The 23,206-nt window shown below is 37.7% G+C and overlaps 1 protein-coding gene across 2 annotated transcripts in view; it reads right to left on the minus strand.

Annotated features, from left to right (window-relative positions):
* The window catches only part of SEPSECS (Sep (O-phosphoserine) tRNA:Sec (selenocysteine) tRNA synthase), a 43,779-nt gene that overhangs the window by 7,781 nt on the left and 12,792 nt on the right, over window positions 1–23,206 (minus strand). For both annotated transcript variants that reach the window (XM_065907196.1, XM_065907197.1), the window contains exons 7-10: window positions 15,069–15,198; window positions 14,852–14,943; window positions 2,470–2,563; window positions 936–1,026 (exon numbers count right to left, since the gene is read on the minus strand). In XM_065907196.1, coding sequence (XP_065763268.1) covers window positions 936–1,026; window positions 2,470–2,563; window positions 14,852–14,943; window positions 15,069–15,198 — 407 coding nt within the window. The remainder of the gene's footprint in view (window positions 1–935; window positions 1,027–2,469; window positions 2,564–14,851; window positions 14,944–15,068; window positions 15,199–23,206) is intronic.

Genomic DNA, 23,206 nt, shown 5'->3' on the forward strand with positions numbered 1-23,206 from the left:
AGACTAAAATTACACCTATCTGATCATATTATGCATGGAAGGTATTAAAGCAAGGCTCCAGAAGAAATCGCATAATTGCTTACAGTAGTTTGATGGTCAGCAACTACCAAAATTCAGCAATGGCACATGCATTTTTAAAGCTTGAGTTCACTGGCATACTTGATATAAGCAGATTTCTAATGGTACTTTTTTTTTAAAGTAGCCAATTAAGATCAACCTAAACATAAAGACAAATAGTGGCAACACTAAAAAGCAAGGCCAAGAAAACCATTTTATAAGTGTCAAAACTATGCTGCATACGGATACAGCTCATCAAGGTAAAAAGGTTAAGTAATCTAAGATTTTTTCCTTTTAAAAAGTTGTTCTTTGACGTGAAATCTCTGACCTCTGGTAGTCAGAGAGAAATTCTTTAGTAGAAGCATGTAAAGAAGAGTACTTAGAGCAAGATAATTCAAGTCATCTTTCTCTGACCTCATCAAATATAAAATGAAAAATGAAATTCATCTTAAGCTATAAAAGCAAAAAAGACATTTTTCAAAGGCAAGACAAGAATTGCATAGGTGCTTTCAGTCTAGGAAATGGACTTTTCCTTAAAAACATTTTCACTTAAACTTAGGAATGACGCTAACTTACTTCTAACACCATAGTGTGAAGATTATCTAACAAAGGAAAATAAATACAAGAATTTGTACAGGGGGTAATGAACTTTGCTTTTGTGTATCTATTAAACAAGATTCATATCCCTTTGTGACTGCTTCACACGCTACAGGTGGATGCATAACAGCCTCACAGATTCTCTACCTCATCGCTATTTTCCTACATGATGAATCCTCAGGTATAGCTCACCATGTACTTGGGGGATTTACTGGTAAGGAAATGTACTTCATTAACTTTGTAACACAAAATAAAACCAATCCCCTTTTAAACATACTCACCTGGCTCCAGAAACCTGTCTTGTAAAAAGCATGGAGCCAAGCTGAGTGACAGCTTTGCTGCACCGTTTATCCAGGGTTTTAAGTGTCATCGCTGAAAAAGAAAACAGTATTCCAGCGAGCCTTGGTTCACCAGCACGAAACCACTCAAGAAACAAACAATCATGAAGACATTACTTTTTTTAATTGTGTTAATAAACATAAAGCATAAAATTTACCATCTTACCCAATTTTTAAGTATATACTTCAGTGGTATTAAATACCTCAAACATTGTTAATCATACCATTCATCTCCATAACTCTTTTTATCTTAAAACTGACACTCTACACCTATTAAACTGTAATTCTCCATTCTCCCCCACCCTGGCAACCAGCATTACACTTTCTGTTGTGATTTTGAATACTCTGAGTGCCTCACATACGTGGGATCATATGGCATTTATCTTTTTGCAACTGGCTTATTTCATGGAGATAGCACTTTTTATTCATTGTCTCATGGGACCATTTCACCTTAATGCACTTAATAAATTATAGTAAGGATTTTCTTGCATATCAAAGAAAAATATTGTAAAACAAGCTAACATACTAAGAATCAGAAAAGAATTTCCATATAACCCTTCCAAAGAGTGAATATTCCAATTAAATGCACAGAACAATGACATGAATAGTATGACTTACAATACTAGATACTTGACAATTATAATCTTAACCACTTTTAACTCTGTATGTGAGGGATCATTATCTCTACTTATAGACAGGGAAAAGAAAGTTAGAGGCTACTACATGGCAGAACTGGAATTCAGATCACACCATGTCACCTTCTATAACATCTAACTAGACTTTAAACCAACAGAGAGGACTGACTGGGGTGATTTATTATCTATCAATGGCCAAATGGTTTTCCAAGGACATTCATTCCTGGAAAAGGCTTCAACTACAAATTACTAATTTCCTTACTTTCCTCAGATATACATAAATATGAACCATATTATACTACATATATTCACAAATTAAAAGAGGTAATTATGAAGCTTAAATGTTAGTTAAATGCATAAAAAGCCAACATTCATATTACCCTGTTTAGTAGCACCTGTACTACAATGACAATATTAAATCATCATAAACACTGATATCTCTAACATAGGCATACTCAGGAAAACTAACAATAATAACATTGTAACTTTAATATCCAATGTTATGGTGTTTTTTTAACTGGTAGAAATTTTTAAATAGTTATATAGATTCCTTATTATTGACCAAATTATTTTGGTAAGAAGCAAGAAGTGAAAGTATTTTTTCCATATATTCATTGTAACACAATAAGATATGAATTCTTTCAGCACATAGATTTTTACCTTTGAAATATATTAAAGTATTTAAAAAGACTAACTACATTTTTAAAATTTACAAATTAATACTGTAATGAAATTAGAAACATCACTGCAACAAGGACGAATTCATACTCTTTCAAGAAAAACCAGCCTCCCAGTGGAAACGGTTCAGAAGTACTAATGTTTTAAAAAAGAAAAAAAATTACCTAAAGATATGGGATTGTGAGGTGTATGCAATAGTCTTTCATTGTAAGCTTCTGACAGTTTCTTTAGTTGGTTGGACAAATAGGAAAACATTTCCTGCAACAACAAAATGTTACATTTACAGAAAATCAAATAAACACTCACTGCAACTTGTCCAACTAAGTGAAACAAATCTGACTGGTGTACAGTCTATGCTGTGTGTTAACTCATCCATGTGCCCTAGGAACAATTCTTTCCTTTGCACAATATAGTGAGATTCAGAGCTGCCAGAATGATCTGAAACCACAGAATTTAAAGGTAAAGAACCAGAACATTTCCTGCTCAGGGGCTATTACATATCTATCAGAAATCCATCCTCTTTTTAGAACCTCCAGGGCTACCACTCTAGTCCAAGCAGCCATCAACCTCTCCCCTGGATCACAGCAATAGATTCTAAATGACTTCTCTGCCTACTTTCCCGCCCCTCTACAATCTGTTCTTCAGACCAAGGCCAGAGTGGTCTTTCAAAAACATAAATCAGATCATACTCCTCCTAACTTCCTCCTCTAAGTATTAAAAAAATAAAAATAAAATAAAATAAAAAAACTCTTCATCTATAAGGCCCCGCATGATCCAGCTGAGCCAATATGCCCAACTCAGCAACAACCATTCCCTCCACTTATTACGTGCCAGGCACAACAGCCTCCTTTTCCGATCCCTGCTCCTCCAGGACTGGGAAGGCTCTTCTCCCAGATCATTCCATGAGTGGTCCCTTTTGTCACAATCTAAGGAGACCTTCCTTTATCTCTTCCCTATTAAAGTAACTGTCAACCCTGCCTACCTTCAACTCCTAATCTCCCTCCAACACCACTGTCTATTTTGGTTCCTTCACTATACTTCTCACAGTCTGAAGTTATCTCTTCTATGTGCACAAATAAATACTGCCTATGACTACCCATAGAATGGAAAGACTCCTTGAAAGCTAGGACTCCTTACCTTCTTCACCACTGTTTTCCCAACACCAAGAATAATATGCTAAGATTTTAGTATGTAAGTGAACTGGGAAGAGACAGTTTAAAAATTAATTTCCTTTAAATATTATAAACTTAAAATTAACAATTCCCTTTTAACTCAATTAAAAAATATAGCAGCTAACAACTAAAACTGTATTCTTGATCCCATACTGAAAAGTAATGTATATCTAGTAGTAAAAAATAAAAATATATATTATTTTACAAGTATAAAATCTCATGTGCACTGGCGCATTTGAGAATTTAATGAAGCTACAAATAATATTATGTTGGGAACTGTTTGACCTAAAATTGCTTTTTCTTCTCCTAGTAAGGACTTTAAAAAGTGTTGAAATGAATATCTGCCCCAGTAAGTCTGCAGCTGAACAAACCCATTTGCAATGACTTCCTCCAGCCATAGTCAAGATATATAAACTCTAATGATGTACCAAAAAGCCAAGGGCCAACAGAGTACCTAAGTGGAGACAGGAGGAAATCATACTTGAACTTCAAAGACCACATAAGCGGCTTCAGTTTTCTCTAAGGTAAGGATTGGCGAGTCTGAGCCCACACTGGGACCCAGAGTAGCTTTTTCATGTCTAAAGCACATAGTAGATGACTAACTCTGTCTTTTGTTAGGTAAGGATTAAAAGAACAGGAAAATTCCTACCAGGTTTATGAATTATGAATGAGTCTCCTTAAGACCACAAGCATTTTTATCCTTGTCAACACAGTATATTTTATATTCTGACCTAAAAAAACTTTAATAGTCATTCTTAAATTTTTAGTATCTTTTAAGATCAATTCTCAGCATGCCAGAATTATGAAATCTTAGATCACTAAAATATACTGATTCTTTTTATATTCAAAAAGTTAACACCCACATTTGTCATACCAAATGAAGTTATAAGTAAACATATTGTTATATTTACTAAGTCTTTCTCTTCTGTCATTAAAAAAAAAGTGTACAGAAATACTTTAGGAGACATATGTTATCACCATTTGCAGTAACAGAAAAAAGAGTAGGCATCTTTTCTTAGACATATAAAGATTTCCTGGCCCCTCTGTCTTAAACTAATATTCTGATGTTCACTTCACTAGGTGAAATTATAAGAAAATCAAATGAAATTTAAAAATCAAGAGTTTGTCCTACAACTGGAATAATTCATAATCTTTTAGTACCATGCCAGTGTTAATGAAGAGCAAAATTCCTGGGTTTTCATTTATGTATTTCCATCTACTATAAAGTAGGTCATTAACATAATGTTCAGTGTTGGGAATTCCCCTGGAAGTCCAGTGGTTAGGACTTGGTGCTTTCACTGCCAAGGGTCTGGGTTCAATCCCTGGCTGGGGAACTAAGATCCCACAGGCCAAAAACATTAAAAATAAAACTTTAAAACTGTTTAGTGTTGTTTAAAAAAGAAAAAAAAAGAAGTCATATATTTTAATTGAGATGTTAACTGCTGATTCTTCATAATATTATACATTAAAATCTTAATGGGCATCTAATTCTCTCTTATTCTCAAATCCATTAACCTCCCATAAGCAGAAACAAATCTGAGAGCCAGGAAATGCCTTTTACAGACTCCCACATTCTGCGCCCTAACACTAACAACAAAAAACGTATTTCAATTGTGAGGGCCAAATTTAAAATATTATTCTCTCCAGTATGGCTGCCACAGTAATCACCAATGCGATCACACTTGTAGAATAAAAGGAACCTGAAAAGAGTAGTTAATTTCTCCTTAATTTGTACTTAGCTATTTCTTTAAAAAAAAAAAAGAAGGGAAATGGTTCCTTAATAACACCCTTAGAGGGTGCTTTTAAATTCACTAATGTATACATGGCTATTAAAAAACAGATTTTTCCAATGTTCAATTTCTAATACCTTAACAAATTAATTCTAACCAGTTCTATCAATCACTTGCTAATACCACTGGAATGGTAGCTAATATTAGAATAAAAATCTTCAGACTATAAATGTAATGCTAAAGTAACTAAATCACATATTACTAGTATGGGAGTAATTAAACAAAAAAGAATATATTTGTGTGTCAAGTTCACATCCGTCTGCAAATGTTTTTATTATCTCTACTCTGTATAAAGGGTTATGACAAGCAATCCAATAAGCAAAGCAGCTTAAAATATCTTAAAGCACAATGTACTGAGTCCTACAGTATTTCACATATTAAGGTCCTAAATGCTCTCCCATTAATATCACTACACTTTAAAAATATCATTTAAGAGACTGTACCACTATTTCCTACACTGATACTTAGCTAAGCAGTTTTTTATCTGATATATTAAAGGTATTTCAAAACCTGCACTATTTTTTTCCTACAGCTAAATCTATAAGTGACATTTATTACAAAATACTCCTGTAAAGGGAGAAATTTATAACCTCTCCAAACAAATGTATATAGAAAGATCTTACTTAAAAGAAATGAAATATTATTGATTTTCTATGTGTTTTGTGCTGTATTTAACTTAATTTTAAAAGATTCTTCACCAGAGATAAGCTGAACCGTACACCTGAATGCTAATGTCAGCTACATTTCTAGAATAAAATTACAGAACTTTACACCATAACTCAAGATGTTAATGGAAGAGAAGTTGAATTACATTAAGCATTATCTTTCGTATAGCCTTTTGCAAATTGATTTGCAGTTGTGAAGCCCAACATCTAGCTTATCTGTTCCCATAACCCAAAGATGTACATAATTCACTAAATTTTAAAGGGTCTTAGGTAACCATGTCTTTCGAAATAACTATTTCATGTTACAGGATGAAAGAGAACTTCACATATCATTACAATATGCCCCATAAGGTGGGAAATAAATCAAAAAGGAAACATAACAAGTAGTCTGGTATTTCAATGATAACATGTAAGGACGGACAGACAATGGACTGGAGGTACATATCCACTCACACAGATGTTCCTAAGTGAAGATAAACATACTAAATATGGGATGCTGCTATCTATGACTATGGCCAGGCCACAGCATCCAGACACACTCCATGCAGCACAGGCTAAAGCTTTCGAACGTTTCCACTGATGCTTCATATCCAGGCCTAAAATCTGACACTTTTGTTGGGATTCAACTACTCTACCTTTAGGGCTACAAATTTACAAAGCTTTCAAACTTAACTTTATTATAGGACATTGTTTGAGTTGTATGTCTAACGTTCTCCAAGTTTCAGCAAACAAATTCCAGTCACTGAAGCAGCCATTTTGTCATTCTTTTTCTGCAGATATTCTCTTCTCCAAATCAGTAGATATTTGCAATAATGAATGATTACCTGCCTGTCCTGTTCAGCAAAGCACTCTTCTAAAAAGTACAGCTAAGCAGAATAATGGTCTTCTCTGGAATCAAATCTGAAGCAGGGATGAACGTCTAAGACTGATCATTCTTTTGCATAGAACAACTCAAAGAAACAGTTTCTGCAATTTTCATCCCTTTTCTTAAAGGCCTCTTCAGTTAAACTTCCTGGTCACTTCTCCCCTCAATGCAGCAGATGTGTTGATCAGGAAGGGGCTAAGGGCAAACAGGTTCAGTTCACACACACAGTCCACTCTCAGATCCTTTCACCCTTCAAAAAAGGAGGCTTGAGAAGGAATGGCTTCAAGCTGAGTTCTTGTCTGCTTTTACTGTGAAAAAGATAAAGCCTCTTTGGAAGAGATATAGCTAGATGAAATAACCTCTAAAAATATCATTGTGGTGAATAAGGGCACAGAATTAAAAAAAATCCTAAGTTTTCTTTTAACACTCCTTTTTTAGTACGCAATAACACCAATAATATAAAAAGGAGCTCTCAGTGATGGGATAAAAATAGCTCTGGCTGGAGCAAAATATCTATGCCTCAGCTTCTCCAGAGCTGAACCAATAAACTATCACGATTAAATTTTCACAGTTCAAAAGCAAGTCCATTTAAACAAAAGCGGGCTTTACTTCTGCAACAAATCCAATAAAAAAACAATATTTATGCTACATATATGCAATTATGGTTTATGGAGGACATCCACATTTTTCAAGAAAAAGACTTTCCTGTTGAATGAAGTTGTTAAAAAGCAAACTTTTATTCTCTTACAATGATAGAGTTCTCAAATGAGCATTTTTATACTCTGAAGATTACTACTATAGATAGTCTCTGTTCTACGTAAATTCAATACAAAGAATTTTAAATAAAATCAATGAATACATTAGAGCCTTTGGGATTTTACACACCTCCATCAGATAAGAAAAGGGGTCATGAGATTACCATTTTTATGGCTCAAATGCCTAGCACAGAGCAGGCAAACACTTCCACAACAGTTGATGGGTGAATGGAAGCAGGTGGGAAGAGTGGGAAGACATAAAGTGCAGAGGCTTCAGTATCATACAGACTTGGGTTTCAGCACCAGTTCCGACACTTACATGTGATTCTGGGTAAGTATGTAACTTCTTCTAACCTCAATTTCATCTGTAAAATGGGGATAATAGCTACCTCATAAACTTGCTCTGAGTACTACATGCACTGCATGAAATAATGAATACAATGAACCTAGCAGAGTCCTAGAGATACAGCAGACATACCTAAGAGTATTAGTTTCCCACCCACCTACTTTTCTCTTAGCCTAACAGTTTTCAGATTAAATAATTAACATTAGCCTGGTGGGGACGAAGAAGCGACTTAGCAGCAGCAGCAGCAGGACTCATACAGACAGATGCTAATATACTGAAGCTATAATCCTATTCTTTTCCTGTCCCTGTTCCTTCCACTCTACGCTATCTAAATAAACAAAAATAACAAAGTTCTGGATGCTACAAAGCCAGTTATCTCTTGACACCTAAAATGGATTCATCTAATTCATAACACTAAAAAATAAAATTTCCCCACAAAATATTTCCCCAGAGGTTATGGTTCAGACGGTAAAGCGTCTGCCTGCAATGCTGGAGACCTGGGTTCAATCCCTGGGTTGGGAAGATACTCTTGCCTGGAAAATTTCATGGACTATGGAGACTGGTAGGCTACAATCCATGGGGTCGCAAAGAGTCAGACACGATTGAGCAACTTCACTTTCACTTTCCTTAATAAAGGACAAAGTTCCAGTGAAATCAGAGCTGGGCTGCCTATTGCATCCATTTACCAGCTGAGCTACACATTCCTGCAGGTCAGTCTCAAAGCAGGTGGACGTTCATTCTTGCTGAGCACGTGCATGGGACTTTGGTATCATCTAAAAGTAACTTAAAAATTTAAAGTCAAACCCTAAATGTCAAAAGTAACAAGCATGGTATAAAAGAAATTCTTAGACTGAAGAAAGATGACAGATCACCCCTAAAATCAACAATTTCAAAATCCTTAGAGGTAAGAAAAGTCCTTTAGGAAGAAGAGTATTTGCTAGGGAGGAAGCCCTATTCAAGTGCTGTAAAAGCTACATACAACAGGTAATCACCATTTTATTAAGTCATTCCTTTTTCACAAGTTTTCAACTATATCCCTACAGAGAAATGTCTCTATAAGAACATCTAAGTCATAAGAGATGTCAGTTGTTTTTTGTTTTTTGGACTGCAAGGAGATCCAACCAGTCCAACCTAAAAGAGATCAGTCCTGAGTAGTCACTGAAACGACTGATGTTGAAGCTGAAACTCCCCAATTTTTTATAGAAAGATATTTATTCTGTGTAAAACAAGACTGAAGAGTGGACTTATGTGTCCCCAAATGTCCTTTCACTTTTCACTTTTATAAGAACTACAACACTATGACATTGCAGGTTTCTGCTCCAAGCTTCCATTACAGATACAAATGACCTGTGTGCCCCCAAATAATGGGTTTTAAGCTTGGGTGTGTATCAGATTTATCAGGAAAGTTTGTTAAAAATACAGTGACTAGGGACGTCTCTGGTGGTCCAGTGGTTAAGACTCTGTACTTACACTGCAGGGGAAATCTACATACCAAATAAATAATTACAAGTCTGATGAGAGTTACAAAACAACAAGCAATACTTCTCTATTCAAAATCCTCTAATGGCTATTTTACTCAGAATACAGGGCAAAGACCTTACATAGCCTAAAAAGCCCTACTTGACCAGCACCACCCCCATTACCATCCTGACCTCAATTCTCACAACTCTCCTTAATCTCTTTGCCCTAACCACACTGGCATCTTCTCTGCTTCTCAAATGCACTGTTCAGTTCAGTTGCGACTGACTCTTTAGGACCCCATGGACTGCAGCATGTCAGGCCTCCCTGTCCATCACCAGCTCCCAGAGTTTACTCAAACTCATGTCCATTGAGTCAGTGATGCCATCCAACCATCTCATCCTCTGCCATCCCCTTCTCCTCCCTCCTTCAATCTTTCCCAGCATCAGAGTCTTTTCAAATGAGTCAGATCTTCACATCAGGTGGCCAAAAGCATGGGAGTTTCAGCTTCAACATCAGCCGTTTCAATGACTACTCAGGACTGATCTCCTTTAGGTTGGACTGGTTGGATCTCCTTGCAGTCCAAGGGACTCTCAAGAATCTTCTCCAATATCACAGTTCAAAAGCATCAATTCTTCGGTGCTCAGCTTTCTTTATAGTCCAACTCTCATATCCATACATGGCTACTGCAAAAACCATAGCTTTGACTAGAGAGACCTTTGCTGGCAAAGTAATATCTCTGCTTTTTAATATGCTGTCTAGGTTGGTCATAACTTTTCTTCCAAGGAGCAAGCATCTTTTAATTTCATGGCTGCAGTCACCATCTGCAGTGATACTGGAACCCCCCAAAATAAAGTCTGCCATTGTTTCCATTGTTTCCCCATCTATTTCTCAAGAAGTGATGGGACCGGATGCCATGATCTTAGTTTTCTGAATGTTGAGCTTTAAGCCAACTTTTTCACTCTCCTCTTTCACTTTCATCAAGAAGCTCTTTATTTCTTCACTTTCTGCCATAAGGGTGCTGTCATCTGTGTATATGAGGTTATTGATATTTGTCCCGGCAATCTTGATTCCAGCTTGTGCTTCATCCAGCCCAGCGTTTCTCATGATATACTCTGCATATAAGTTAAAAAAGCATGGTGACAATATACAGCCTTGACATACTCCTTTTCCTATTTGGAACCAGTCTGTTATTCCGTGTCCAGTTCTAACTGTTGCTTCCTGACCTGCATACAGGCTTCTCAGGAGGCAGGTCAGGTGGTCTGGTATTTCCATCTCTTTCAGAAATTTTCCACAGTTTGTTGTGGTCCACCTAGTCAAAGGCTTTGGCATAGTCAATAAAGCAGAAATAGATGTTTTCCTGGAACTCTCTTGCTTTTTTGATGATCAAGTGGATGTTGGCAATTTGATCTCTGGTTCCTCTGCCTTTTCTAAAACCAGCTTGAATATCTGGAAGTTCACAGTTCTTGTACTGTTGAAGCCTGGCTTGGAGAATTTTGAGCATTACTTTACTAGCATGTGAGATGAGTGCAACTGTGTGATAGTTTGAGCATTCTTTGGCATTGCCTTTCTTTGGGATTGGAATGAAAACTGACCTTTTCCAGTCCTGTGGCCACTGCTGAGTTTTCCAAATTTGCTGGCATATTGAATGCAGCACTTTCACAGCATTATCTTTTAGGATTGAAATAGCTCAACTGGAATTCCACCACCTCCACTAGCTTTGTTCATAGTGATGCTTCCTAAGGCCCACTTGACTTCACACTCCAGGATGTCTGGCTCTAGGTGAGTGATCACACCATCGTGATTATCTGGGTCAGGAAGATCTTTTTTGTATAGTTCTTCTGTGTATTCTTGCCACCTTGTCTTAATATCTTCTGTTTCTGTTAGTTCCATACCATTTCTGTCCTTTATTGAACCCATTTTTGGATGAAATGTTCCCTTGGTATCTTGAATTTTCTTGAAAAGCTCTCTAATCTTTCCCATTTTATTGTTTTCCTCTATTTCTTTGCACTGATCGCTGAGGAAGGGTTTCTTTTTTTTTTTTCTTACACAGATAATTAGGGTATTCTTTTTTTTTCATTTATTTTTATTAGTTGGAGGCTAATTACTTTACAACATTGTAGTGGTTTTTGTCATACATTGACATAAATCAGCCATGGATTTACATGTATTCCCCATCCCGATTCCCCCTCCCACCTCCCTCTCCACCCGATTGAGGAAGGGTTTCTTATCTCTCCTTGCTATTCTTTAGAACTCTGCATTCAAATGAGTATATCTTTGCTTTTTCCCTTTGCCTTTCACTTCTCTTCTTTTCATAGCTATTTGTAAGGCCTCCTCAGACAGCCATTTTGGTCTTTTTGCATTTGTTTTTCTTGGGGATGGTCTTGACCACTGTCTCCTGTACAATATCATGAACCTCCATCCATAGTTGATCAGGTACTCTGTCTATCAGATCTAGTCCCTTAAATGTTTCTCACTTCCACTGTATAATTGTAAGCGATTTGATTTAGGTCTTACCTGAATGGTCTAGTGGTTTTCCCTACTTTCTTCAGTTTAAGTCTGAATTTGGCAACAAGGAGCTCATGATCTGAGCCGCAGTCAGCTCCTGGTCTTCTTCCCTAATTTCAGGTACTGGTTCTTTGCCTGAAATGCTCTTCTCTATCACACAGTTGAGGGAGTATACTCCCTCAAACTTCTTCAAGTCAACTCAGAAGTCATGTTCTCAATGAGGCCTGCACTAACCACTGTATTTTAAAAATCAGTTCTCACCATTTCCCCCCTCACATCAAACCTAACCCCCCTTATTTTACTCTGTTCTTCTTTTCCACAGTGCTTTCACCTTTATAATTTATGTATTAAACAAACTTTGTAATTTATACTTTATGTTATTTGTTTATTGCTGGTATCCTTCATACAAAATGTAAGTTCCATAAGAGCAGGTATCTTATTGGTTACTATATCAATATTATCAGAGAAGGCAATGGCACCCCACTCCAGTGCTCTTGCCTGAAAAATCCCATGGATGGAGGAGCCTGGCAGGCTGCAGTCCATGGGGTCGCAAGGAGTCGGACACGACAGAGCGACTTCACTTTCACTTTTCATTTTCATGCATTGGAGAAGGAAATGGCAACCCGCTCAGGAAATGGCAACCCGCTCCAGTGTTCTTGACTGGAGAATCCCAGGAACGGGGGAGCCTGGTGGACTGCCGTCTATGGGGTCGCACAGAGCTGGACACGACTGAAGCAACTTAGCAGCAGCAGCATATCAATACTATAGGCTTGACACACAATATATACTCAACATATACTTAGTAAATTAATTATGCAATGAAACTTGTCCTACAATCAAAGTTCTCTACTGTTTATTTCTATTTCATAGAAACACTGGTCCATACTTTAGACCATACTATTTTAAATGAACTTGTCTGTGTTCAGATTGGGGGAGGGGGTGGATCAAGATGGCTTAACAGGGGTAGAAATGGATATGAGATACCATGAAATTGAAGAGATCATCTTAAAAATTTCAAACTCAAAAAATGCTTGATATAAACTACCCGTATGACTTGTGCTAGATTACTAAATTATAGGCCAATTCCCATGATTATAATACCCAAGGCTCAGAAAGCAGCTATTTCATTTTAAGAAATATTCTATAATCTTTTAGAACTAGAAGTGGCCTGAGATATCAATTGTTTCTTTCACAAACAAGGAAATAAAATTTGTGAGTTCAAGTACCATAGTGAAACAACTAGGGACAGGAGAGCTAAGACTCACTGGTGTCTGATACGACTAAACTTTCACATAAACAGGTGATGGTTTTCCTCAGTCAAAAGTCTCCATCTCTCCTACAGGGAAGGAGCCTTGAAAGATTCTGCTGAGGTTTTCTCTCTCTACAACAAGATGATTATTTCTTGGAGTTCATTAAACTGGAGTTTTAGTCTAATCATCTAGAATTTATTTTCAGGTCTATTGAGGCATAATTTACACGGAGTAGAATTTCAGGTGTCCCCCTTCTGTGAATTTTGACAAACATACAGTCATGGAACTACTCCCATTATCAAGATACAAAACATTTCACTACCATTAATAATCCCCTCCCCAACCCAGGCCTCTAGCATCCACTGATCTCTTTTCTCTCCTGATATCTTTTTGCCTTTTACAGGATGGCATGTAAATAAAACCATACAATATGTAGCCTTTCAAGTCTGGCTTATTTCATTTAGCATAAAGCATTTGGGAGTTATTATGCAGGTGCATATATCAGTAGTTGGTTCCTTTTTATTGCAGAGTATGTATGTACCAGTTTGTTTATACCCCAGATGATGGACATTTGAGTTACTTTCAGGTTTTGGCAATTATGAATAAAATCACCATGAACATTCACATGTAAGTTTTTGCACACATACAAATTTCATTTCTCTTGAATAAATAGCTAAGAGTGGGACAGCTAGTTTTTGTGGTAAGTATAAAAGAAACTGCCAAAGTGTTATCAAAGTTGCTGATTAGTTTTTTCTATTAGTTTTTGTTTTTTATATTAGTGATATCTCACTTTAATTTGTATTTCCCTAAAGACTGAGGTTGACCATCTTTTCCTATATCATGTAAATCTTAAAGAGATGTCCTAACAATAAAAAGTAAGCAATTACTTTCCTATGGGTTGAATTAGTGGGAAGAAAGGGACTAGGGTAAAACAGGGCACAGAAAGTTTTAAATTTCTGTTAGATATTCATAAGGCTGTTAGTTGAGAGGATCTATCAGATGATATACATGAAAATATTTTAAAATACGTAAATTAATATTACAAATCTTACGGACTGTAACTGCGACTAAGTATTAGAAAGTTATAGATACAAAAACGATACCAGGAACCTCTAGCCCTCCCAGATTGGAGACGAATAAAACATCTTAATCTGACCTACCCTAGCAACACTCTCTGACTACAATTTTGAAGCTGCCCTGAATTAAGCTAGCTTTTAGTGTTGAAGACGAAGTCCAGTTTTCAAGCACAAATGTCACTTTTCATGATCAACATAGTCAATGAGTTCAGCATTCCAATAACAGCAAAGAATGGATTTATTACTTAGAAAGAGAAGCTGGCCAATTTCTGACCTGTATTTTTCCTCCTGCAAATGACATGTCACATCTAAACAAGTCTTCCAAAACTAAAAAGAAAAAGCTTGTCCATCTGTCTTTTAAGAGCCTCTATTTACCTATAAGTGATAAATGAATTACATTTTACCAACGTAATAGAATCCCTGATACAGGACTTCCTCAAAAAAAAACAAACACAAAAACAAAATCACTTTTCCAAGATTCATTAGGATGTCTGAATAGATGGGATAACAATGATTAATTGAAAATCAACTCAAAGTCAATCCCCTAGGACTGTGCTAGGTATCTATATCCCAAAGTGATAAACCAATAGACAGACACACCAATACTGTGGAGTACTGTTTTAGTCAAGGATAGTATTTTATACCTACAGGGAAAGCTTACCTTTCTTTCTTTTAATAGCTTCTTGTAGCCATTTGATCCAAGTGATAATAAAGTAATAAGGACATCTAAAGAAGGTGAAGCTGAAGCTCTTCCTGAAATAAGGATGATATGTTACATTAGGGAGAAAAAGCTTTGTAAAGTAACATTTATTACAGTAGCCTATATACAAATGGATTTTTGTTAGTTACTTTTTTTGAAGACCAACTGATTTATTTACCTGGATACATCTTGCTGATTTCCTGAATGAAGGAATCATTAAAGCCAGCAATTATAGCACCACCTACTGGAACCATAAAATTTTTGTCCAAGCTCTGAACAAAAGCATCTATTCTACCAACACGAGCTCCCTAGAACAGAATAACATGCAATATTACATTATTAGTTTCCAGAAGAAAGGACAGCAACTGCTATTAATAAATGTCATTAAAACAATGCACAGAAATAAAAACACAGATCAAATATTTTTGTTTTCTTTGTATAAACAACAGTAAAATATTTTTAAGTATTAAACGGAGTTTTTAAATGCTGCTTCTTATAACTGGAGGGCTTCCCTCATAGCTCAGTTGATAAAGAATCCGCCTGCAGTGCAGGAGACCCCAGTTCAATTCCTGGGCCAGGAAGATCCCCTGGAGAAGGGATAGGCTACCCACACCAGTTTTCTTGGGCTTCCCTTGTGGCTCAGGTGGTAAAGAATCCGCCTGCAACGTGGGAGACCTGGGTTTGATCCCTGGGTTGGGAAGATCCCCTGGAGAAGGGAAAGGCTACCCACTCCAGTATTCTGGCCTGGAGAATTCCATGGACTGTATAGTCCATGGGATCACAAAGAGTTGGACACCACTGAGGGACTTTCACTTCACTTTCAGTTATTGTAACTGGAGGGCTTCCCTGGAGGCTCAGACAGTAAGGAATCCGCCTGCAATGCAGGAGACCTAGGTTTGATCCTTGGGTTGGGAAGATCCCCTGGAGAAGGGAAAGGCTACCCACTCCAGTATTCTGGCCTGGAGAATTCCATGGACTGTATAGTCCATGGGATCACAAAGAGTTGGACACCACTGAGGGACTTTCACTTCACTTTCACTTATTGTAACTGGAGGGCTTCCCTGGAGGCTCAGACAGTAAGGAATCCGCCTGCAATGCAGGAGACCTAGGTTTGATCCTTGGGTCAGAAAGATCACATCCACTCCAGTATTCCTGCCTGGAGAACTCCATGGACAGAGGAGCCTGCAGGCTACAGTTCGCTGGGTCCCAAAGAGTCTGACACGACAGAGCGACTAACCCAACGCTTTATAAGTGGAAGAGCACTGTATAGTTACAAGCTGCTTTCACACACAAATCAATTAATCTTCACAGCAGCTTGTGAGAAAGGCAGGGTTTCAGCATCAGTTCAGGTGGGCATTATTATTGAAATAGAACTTTTCATCTTAAAATTGGGTAAGACAGAATGCATTCCTCCCATACCTTTCGTATGATCTTCTATTTGATAATAAATGTCAACAGTGAGTCCAACAACTAGTAAGTAATTTTAAACACCCTCTGTAAAGTCAAGAGTGGCAACTCTAACCTGATGGACTGGAACCACCCACACAGTTATAAGTTATACATCAAGTGCCTCCCTCTGATGCTTGGATAATCTACTACTACCTGTGTGACCACTTTAAGCATGACAGCTCAGTTGGTAAACAATCTGCCTGCAATGCAGGAGACCCCAGTTCTATTATTGGGTCAGGAAGATTCGCTGAAGAAGGGACAGACTACCCACTCCAGTATTCTTGGGCTTCCCTTGTGGCTCAGCTGGTAAAGAACCCACTTGTAATGTGGGAGACCTGGGCTCAATCCCTGGGTTGGGAAGATCCCCTGGAGAAGGGAAAGGCTATCCACTCCAGTATTCTGGCCTGGAGAATTCCACGGACTGTATAGTCCAGGGGGTTGCAAAGAGTCGGACACGACTGAGCGACTTTCACTTTCTGCTCCTACCACCACTTGGATAACAACAGAGAAAAGAAAGATTTTATTTTTAATATCAACTAATGGAATTTTGGGGGGTATACTATTGCCAATATTTCTACATAACTTCTGTTTCCTAATATCATAATCTTAGATGATCCTATTCCATTGCAAATGAACTTCAAGTGAAAATTTCATATTCTGGTGAAAAATGGAATACTTGCTAGAAATGTAAAACTAAGTTCTAGTCCCATGCAACACAGTTCATGACCTTCTGCCTAATGTGTTTCAATTTTCTCCTCTTAAAAACTGAGATACTATCTAAATTTCAGCTAAGATCGTTTTTCTTCTTTATCTGTAGCCACAGATTTTCAATCTGTATTCACAATCTACATTCCTATTAATATTGTAACCACATTTGACCTTCATATTCCCACTTTATATCCACATCCATATCTCAGGGAGGGTAGAAGGAGCAGATAGGGAGCCTAATCTGAGAGACCAGATCCAGGCAATAGAGAGAAGCCGCAAAAGCAGAAAAAGGGCACAGACCACTCTGGAGGCTATCTTGTGATTGTTTCAATCATAACCTTCCCAATCATTCTCCTTTCTAATTTCCTCATAATCTATGATCAGAGAAAATCTCATCTTACCACAGGAAAACAGAGAGAAGCATACAAGACTAACTGAATAATAACTGAAAACCATGCAAAGCCACTGAATAAACAACTGAAAACTATGCCAAGTAGTAGCACATAAAAATAAAGTGGAACGGAGTTACCTCTTCGTCAGCATTTAAGTACTGCCCAAGATGTCCCAAGGGAAACCTGAACCTATATTGGGAGCAGGAGTACTAAGAGGGTGATCAGTCCACAAGACTTTGCTAGAATCCCTTCCCTACTAAAACACAGAAGCACTCAAAGGGCAGCAAACTCTGTGGCAGGAAAACAAACAGGCTAGGAATGGTGTATAGATCCTGTTCTCCACACTAAGGTCTGAGGAGGAAAGAAAAACACTACAAGGCTAGGAGGGCTTAAACAGAATAGGAGACACAGGAGCACGTCCTATCAAGTAAACAGTGGCCATTTATCAGTTCATTCACTCACTCATTCATTCAGAGGACGAATATTGGGGCATCTATCACCTATTACCATACACTGCTCCAGGTTCCGGACACAGCAGCAGTGAATAAAACAGATGACTGTTCATACAACAATTAAGGCTCGAATTTATGGAGAACTTACTGCATCAGGCACTGTTCTAAGCACTCTACATTCTTAACTCATTTAACCTTTGCAATACCCCGCTGGGAAGATGTCACAATAATAGCTATTTTACAGATGAGAAAATTAAGGCACAAAGAAATTGAACTGATGTGCCCAAGGTCAGAAATGTAGTGAATAGCACAGGAAGTTAGAGCATCTCACTGAAAGTCACCAGGGGCTTCCCATGTAGCTCAGTGGTAAAGAATCATCTGTCAATGCAGGAGTCACAGGAGACGTGGGTTTGATCCCTGGATCAGGAAGATCCCCTGGAGAGGAAATGGCAACCCACTCCAGTATTCTTGCCTGGAGAACCCCATGGAGAGAGGAGCCTGGTGGGCTACAGCCCATGGGGTTGCAGAGTAAGATTCGATTGAGCAACTGAGCACACATGTACTCACTCAAAATCACCCTGCCAAAAACCTAGATAAGTGCGATGAAGAACTCATGTTTCAAGAATTAAATAGTATCCTACAGCATTTTCATCTTTCCAGCGACTCACACCAGAAGTATTGGAGGCCCTGAATCCTCACTTCCTCACATCTGATTCATCAGCATACCCTATAAGATCAACTCTCAAAACACATCTGAATCGAACTGTTCCTTAACACCTTCATAGCTACCACCTTGGCCTCGGCCACCAATACATCTCACCTGGGCAGCTGCAACAACGTTCCATACTTGTCTTCCTACAGGCCATTTCCCACAGCGCAACCAGAGCGATGGTTTAAAAAAGTAAGTCACGGGCTATTCTCCTGCTCAAAACCTTCCACTGGCTGATGATCATACCAAAAATAAAATCTCAAATCTTTACCACACCTCAAAATCTCTTTACCCTCATTGCTGCCCTCATTTGCCCTGGTTCAGCTACGCTGGCCTCCTTGCTCTTCCTCAGCCATTCCCAGCATACCCTGGCCTCTGTGTCTTGGTACTTACTGTTACTTTCTGCTTGGAATCTCTCCAGAGTAACCACCCAACTCACTCTTATCACTCAGGGCTCTGCTCAAATGTTACTTCTCAGAGAGGACTTCCTGGATCCCTCCATCTGACACCCCTCCCCTCAAACGCTGGAGCGTTTATGAAGACCTGCCGTCCTTATTGCTCACTGTCTGCTTCCATTCCATGAGGATGAAGGCTGCTACATTTACTACTGCATCCCCAGCACCTTCCCTGGTGCCTGGCACATCTGTGGGAATCCTGCAAATACGTGTTGAATGAATTGACAGGTCTATGAATAAGTAGTATAACACCTACTTCTCTCAAATTCTCAATGAACACACTCACTGCTTCCCACACCTTGGGAGCTTAGCAATCCATTCTAACTCTAAAATTTAAATTAATTCTACGTAATTTTGTGACTCTACTACAACCCTATCTAGTAATGTGTCCTCACACCCATATTCTATGAGACTCCTAAGTTAGTCAGTTTAATATATATCAGAACTATATGTTTTGCAAAGTTAATTTCCTGGGGACCATATATGCATATCAGAATGCATGGTATGCTCAGCATTAAGTCATTTTGGGGTACTGCCCTTAAAAAAAAAAAAAAAGAATTCAGAAACATTTTAGTTATACCTCTTTCTTCTGTGACTGTTTGATTACTGTAATACTATCTCCTCAAGAAAGTTTTGCAGTTTTAGTACTTTGTTTTATAGAGGAAAATAAGGGCTTTGGAGTCACATAGAACTAGATGGGCCATTTTGCAGCTTGGCACCTTAAGTAAGTCACTTAATATCTCTGAGTATGTTTCTTCATTTGCAGAACAGAAACAATAAGAAGTATACCTTAAACTGTTAGGATTAATTTAATAAACTTTAAAAGTCTAGCTGGATGCCTGACACATGGTCTGTACTGAGTAAATGGCATGTATAATGAATAAAAACTACTGAAATAAAGTATTTTAAGTTTTTAGAACGTCATGAAACAGCTAGCACCAATAAGACCCAAATATTTATTTGGTTGAAAGCAACAGGGACACCATCTCTTTTTTTAAGGGTCAATGTTCATGTATGGTTTTTTGTTTTTTTAAAGAACTATCAGTTCTAGAAGGTAACACAGTATCTGCAACAATACAACAGCTACCTCATAAAAATTCATTCACCATCTTATAATGTTATTTTCTGGTTAAAATTTTAGTAAAACCACCACAAATGAAGAGAAGTGATGACAAAGTAGTCTATTTGTGATGTATAACCTCATGGGAAGATTTGCAGTCTTAATTTCTTCAATTACACCATCAAATTTTCTAGTATTCAAAAATATGTCAGGCCACCAGCCCAGGTGGGATGCATGAGTCAAGTGCTCGGGCCTGGTGCACTGGGAGGACCCTGAGGAGTCGGGTGGAGAGGGAGGTGGGAGGGGGGATCGGGATGGGGAATACGTGTAACTCTATGGCTGATTTGTGTCAATGTATGACAAAACCCACTGAAATGTTGTGAAGTGATTGGCCTCCAACTAATAAAATAATTAAAAAAAATATATATATGTCATGAGCATTGCTGGGTTAAGTATGTAACATCTGGATAAATGTTAAGGAACCATTAAACTGATTATTATGAAAACTTCATAGGCATGTGGAGAGTATAGAAACACAAAGTTAACATTTGAATTTAAAAATTAAATATTTTTACTAAATTTTAAAATGTTAATACTAAGTATACATAATAGCTAAAACCACATATGTATTTAAAAAGAGACAGAAAAGGGATGCAGAAACTACTAAGGGTAACTGCTGGGGTAACAGGCTTATAAGCGATCTTCTACTACTTCCTCATTTTTCTAAACTTTTAGGAATGCTGGCATATTTAACTTTTAAAAGAACTGAGGCTGCTAAAAATTAAAGAGGAAGAGAGAGGAAAAGGGGGAAAGGGAGACGGAATAAAAATGAATCACTGAAAGGAGATTTTTTTCAAGAGTTCCTCTGCCACTATTCGAATTAGATATAATCTAATCTAAAATTGTGATGAAGGCTTAAAAAGTTAAGAAGTTATGGAAAAGGATATCAAGGAAACAGTAAATGATTTTCTGCAAAGGTGTTAAAAAACGTGGCATACCACTCCACCTATGGACCTCTTCTGTTATGCAACCTAATCTATTTCTTTACTGATTAAGCTAATTTGGGTTGCACTTCTGTTACCTGCAGTCAATTACATCTTAACTGGTACAACCTTTGAGTAAAGAAATTAAGAAAATCAGCTAATATTATCATATAAACCATATTTATATCAGAGATAATACTAGTACACTCAAATGAATAAAAAAGAAAACAAAAAATTTATGAGATCGGACCTACAGAACTAAGAAGCATTCACCACCATGTGGGAGAAGACCACAGATAATCCTTGAGCAACTCTTTTTTTTTTTCCCCAATTATTTTTATTAGTTGGAGGCTCATTACTTTACAATATTGTAGTGGTTTTTGCCATACATTGACATGAATCAGCCATGGATTTACATGTATTCCCCATCCCGATCCCCCCTCCCACCTCCCTCCCCGTCCCATCCCTCTGGGTCTTCCCAGTGCACCAGCCCTGAGCACTTGTCTCATGCATCCAGCCTGGACTGGCGATCTGTTTCACACTTGATAATATACATGTTTCAATGCTATTCTCTCAGATCATCCCACCCTCGCCTTCTCCCACAGAGTCCAAAAGTGTGTTCTGTACATCTGTGTCTCTTTTTCTGTCTTGCATATAGGGTTATCGTTACCATCTTTCTAAATTCCACATATATGCGTTAGTATACTGTATTGGTGTTTTTCTTTCCTGCTTACTTCACTCTGTATAATGGGCTCCAGTTTTATCCACCTCATTAGAACTGATTCAAATGAATTCTTTTTAATGGCTGAGTAATAATTCATTGTGTATATGTACCACAACTTTCTTATCCATTCATCTGCTGATGGGCATCTAGGTTGCTTCCATGTCCTGGCTATTATAAACAGTGCTGTGAGCAACTCTTAACCACATAACACAAATTAGATGTGTGTCAAAACTGAGTACTTGATTTACATCATTATGCACACAAATCATAAAACTCATATCATACCTAAATAATATCTATCGATATACTAATATAGCATGAATAATCACTGCAAGTAAATATAATTCAATTTGGAGTAATCAATTATTGAGTGTCAATTATGTACCAGGTTCTATCCCAAGTTTTGAGGACATCCAAGTGAACAAAGTCCTTCCCCTAAAAGAAAACAGTCCTTTTCCTATCTGCCATCTCCACAGTTATATGCTAGAACAAATATTCAACATTTTATGAATACTATAATCAAGTACATTAGGAAAATGAGAACATTGGTAATGAAACATTTTGAGAAAGTTAAATAAAATAAGCTCAATTTTTTTTTTCTTTCAAGAAAAACAGATTTTTTTAATTTTAAATTGAAGTATAGTAGGTCTAAAATGTTGTGTTCAGTTCAGTTCACTCAGTCATGTCCGACCCTTCGCGACCCATGGACTGCAGCAGGCCAGGCTTCCCTGTCCATCACCAACTCCCAGAGCCTACTCAAACTCATGTCCATTGAATCGGTGATGACATCCAACCATCTGACCCTCTGTCATTCCCTTCTCCCTTCTTCAATCTTTCGCAGCATCAGAGTCTTTTCAAATGAGTCAGGTCTTTGCATCAGGTGGCCAAAGTATTGGAGTTTCAGACTCAACATCAGTTCTTCCAATGAATATTCAGGACTAATTTCCTTTAGGATGGACTGGTTGGATCTCCTTGCAGTCCAAGGGACTCTCAAGAGTCTTCTCCAACACCACAGTTCAAAACCATCAATTCTTTAGCACTCAGCTTTCTTTATAGTCCAACTCTCACAACCATACATGACTCTTGGAAAAACCACAGCTTTGACTAGATGGACCTTTGTTGTCAAAGTAATGTCTCTGCTTTTGAAGATGCTGTTTAGGTTGGTCATAACTTTTCTTCCAAGGAGTAAACGTCTTTTAATTTCATGGCTGCAGTAACCATCTGCAGTTGATTTTGGAGCCCCCCAAAATAAAGTCTGCCACTGTTTCTACTGTTTCCCCATCTATTTCCCATGAAGTGATGGGACCACATGCCATGATCTTAGTTTTCTGAATGTTGAGCTTTAAGCCAACTCTTTCACTCTCCTCTTTCACTTTCATCAAGA

This window comes from Muntiacus reevesi, chromosome 16 (genome assembly GCF_963930625.1).
Source record: "Muntiacus reevesi chromosome 16, mMunRee1.1, whole genome shotgun sequence".
NCBI classification, from domain to species: Eukaryota; Metazoa; Chordata; class Mammalia; order Artiodactyla; family Cervidae; genus Muntiacus; species Muntiacus reevesi.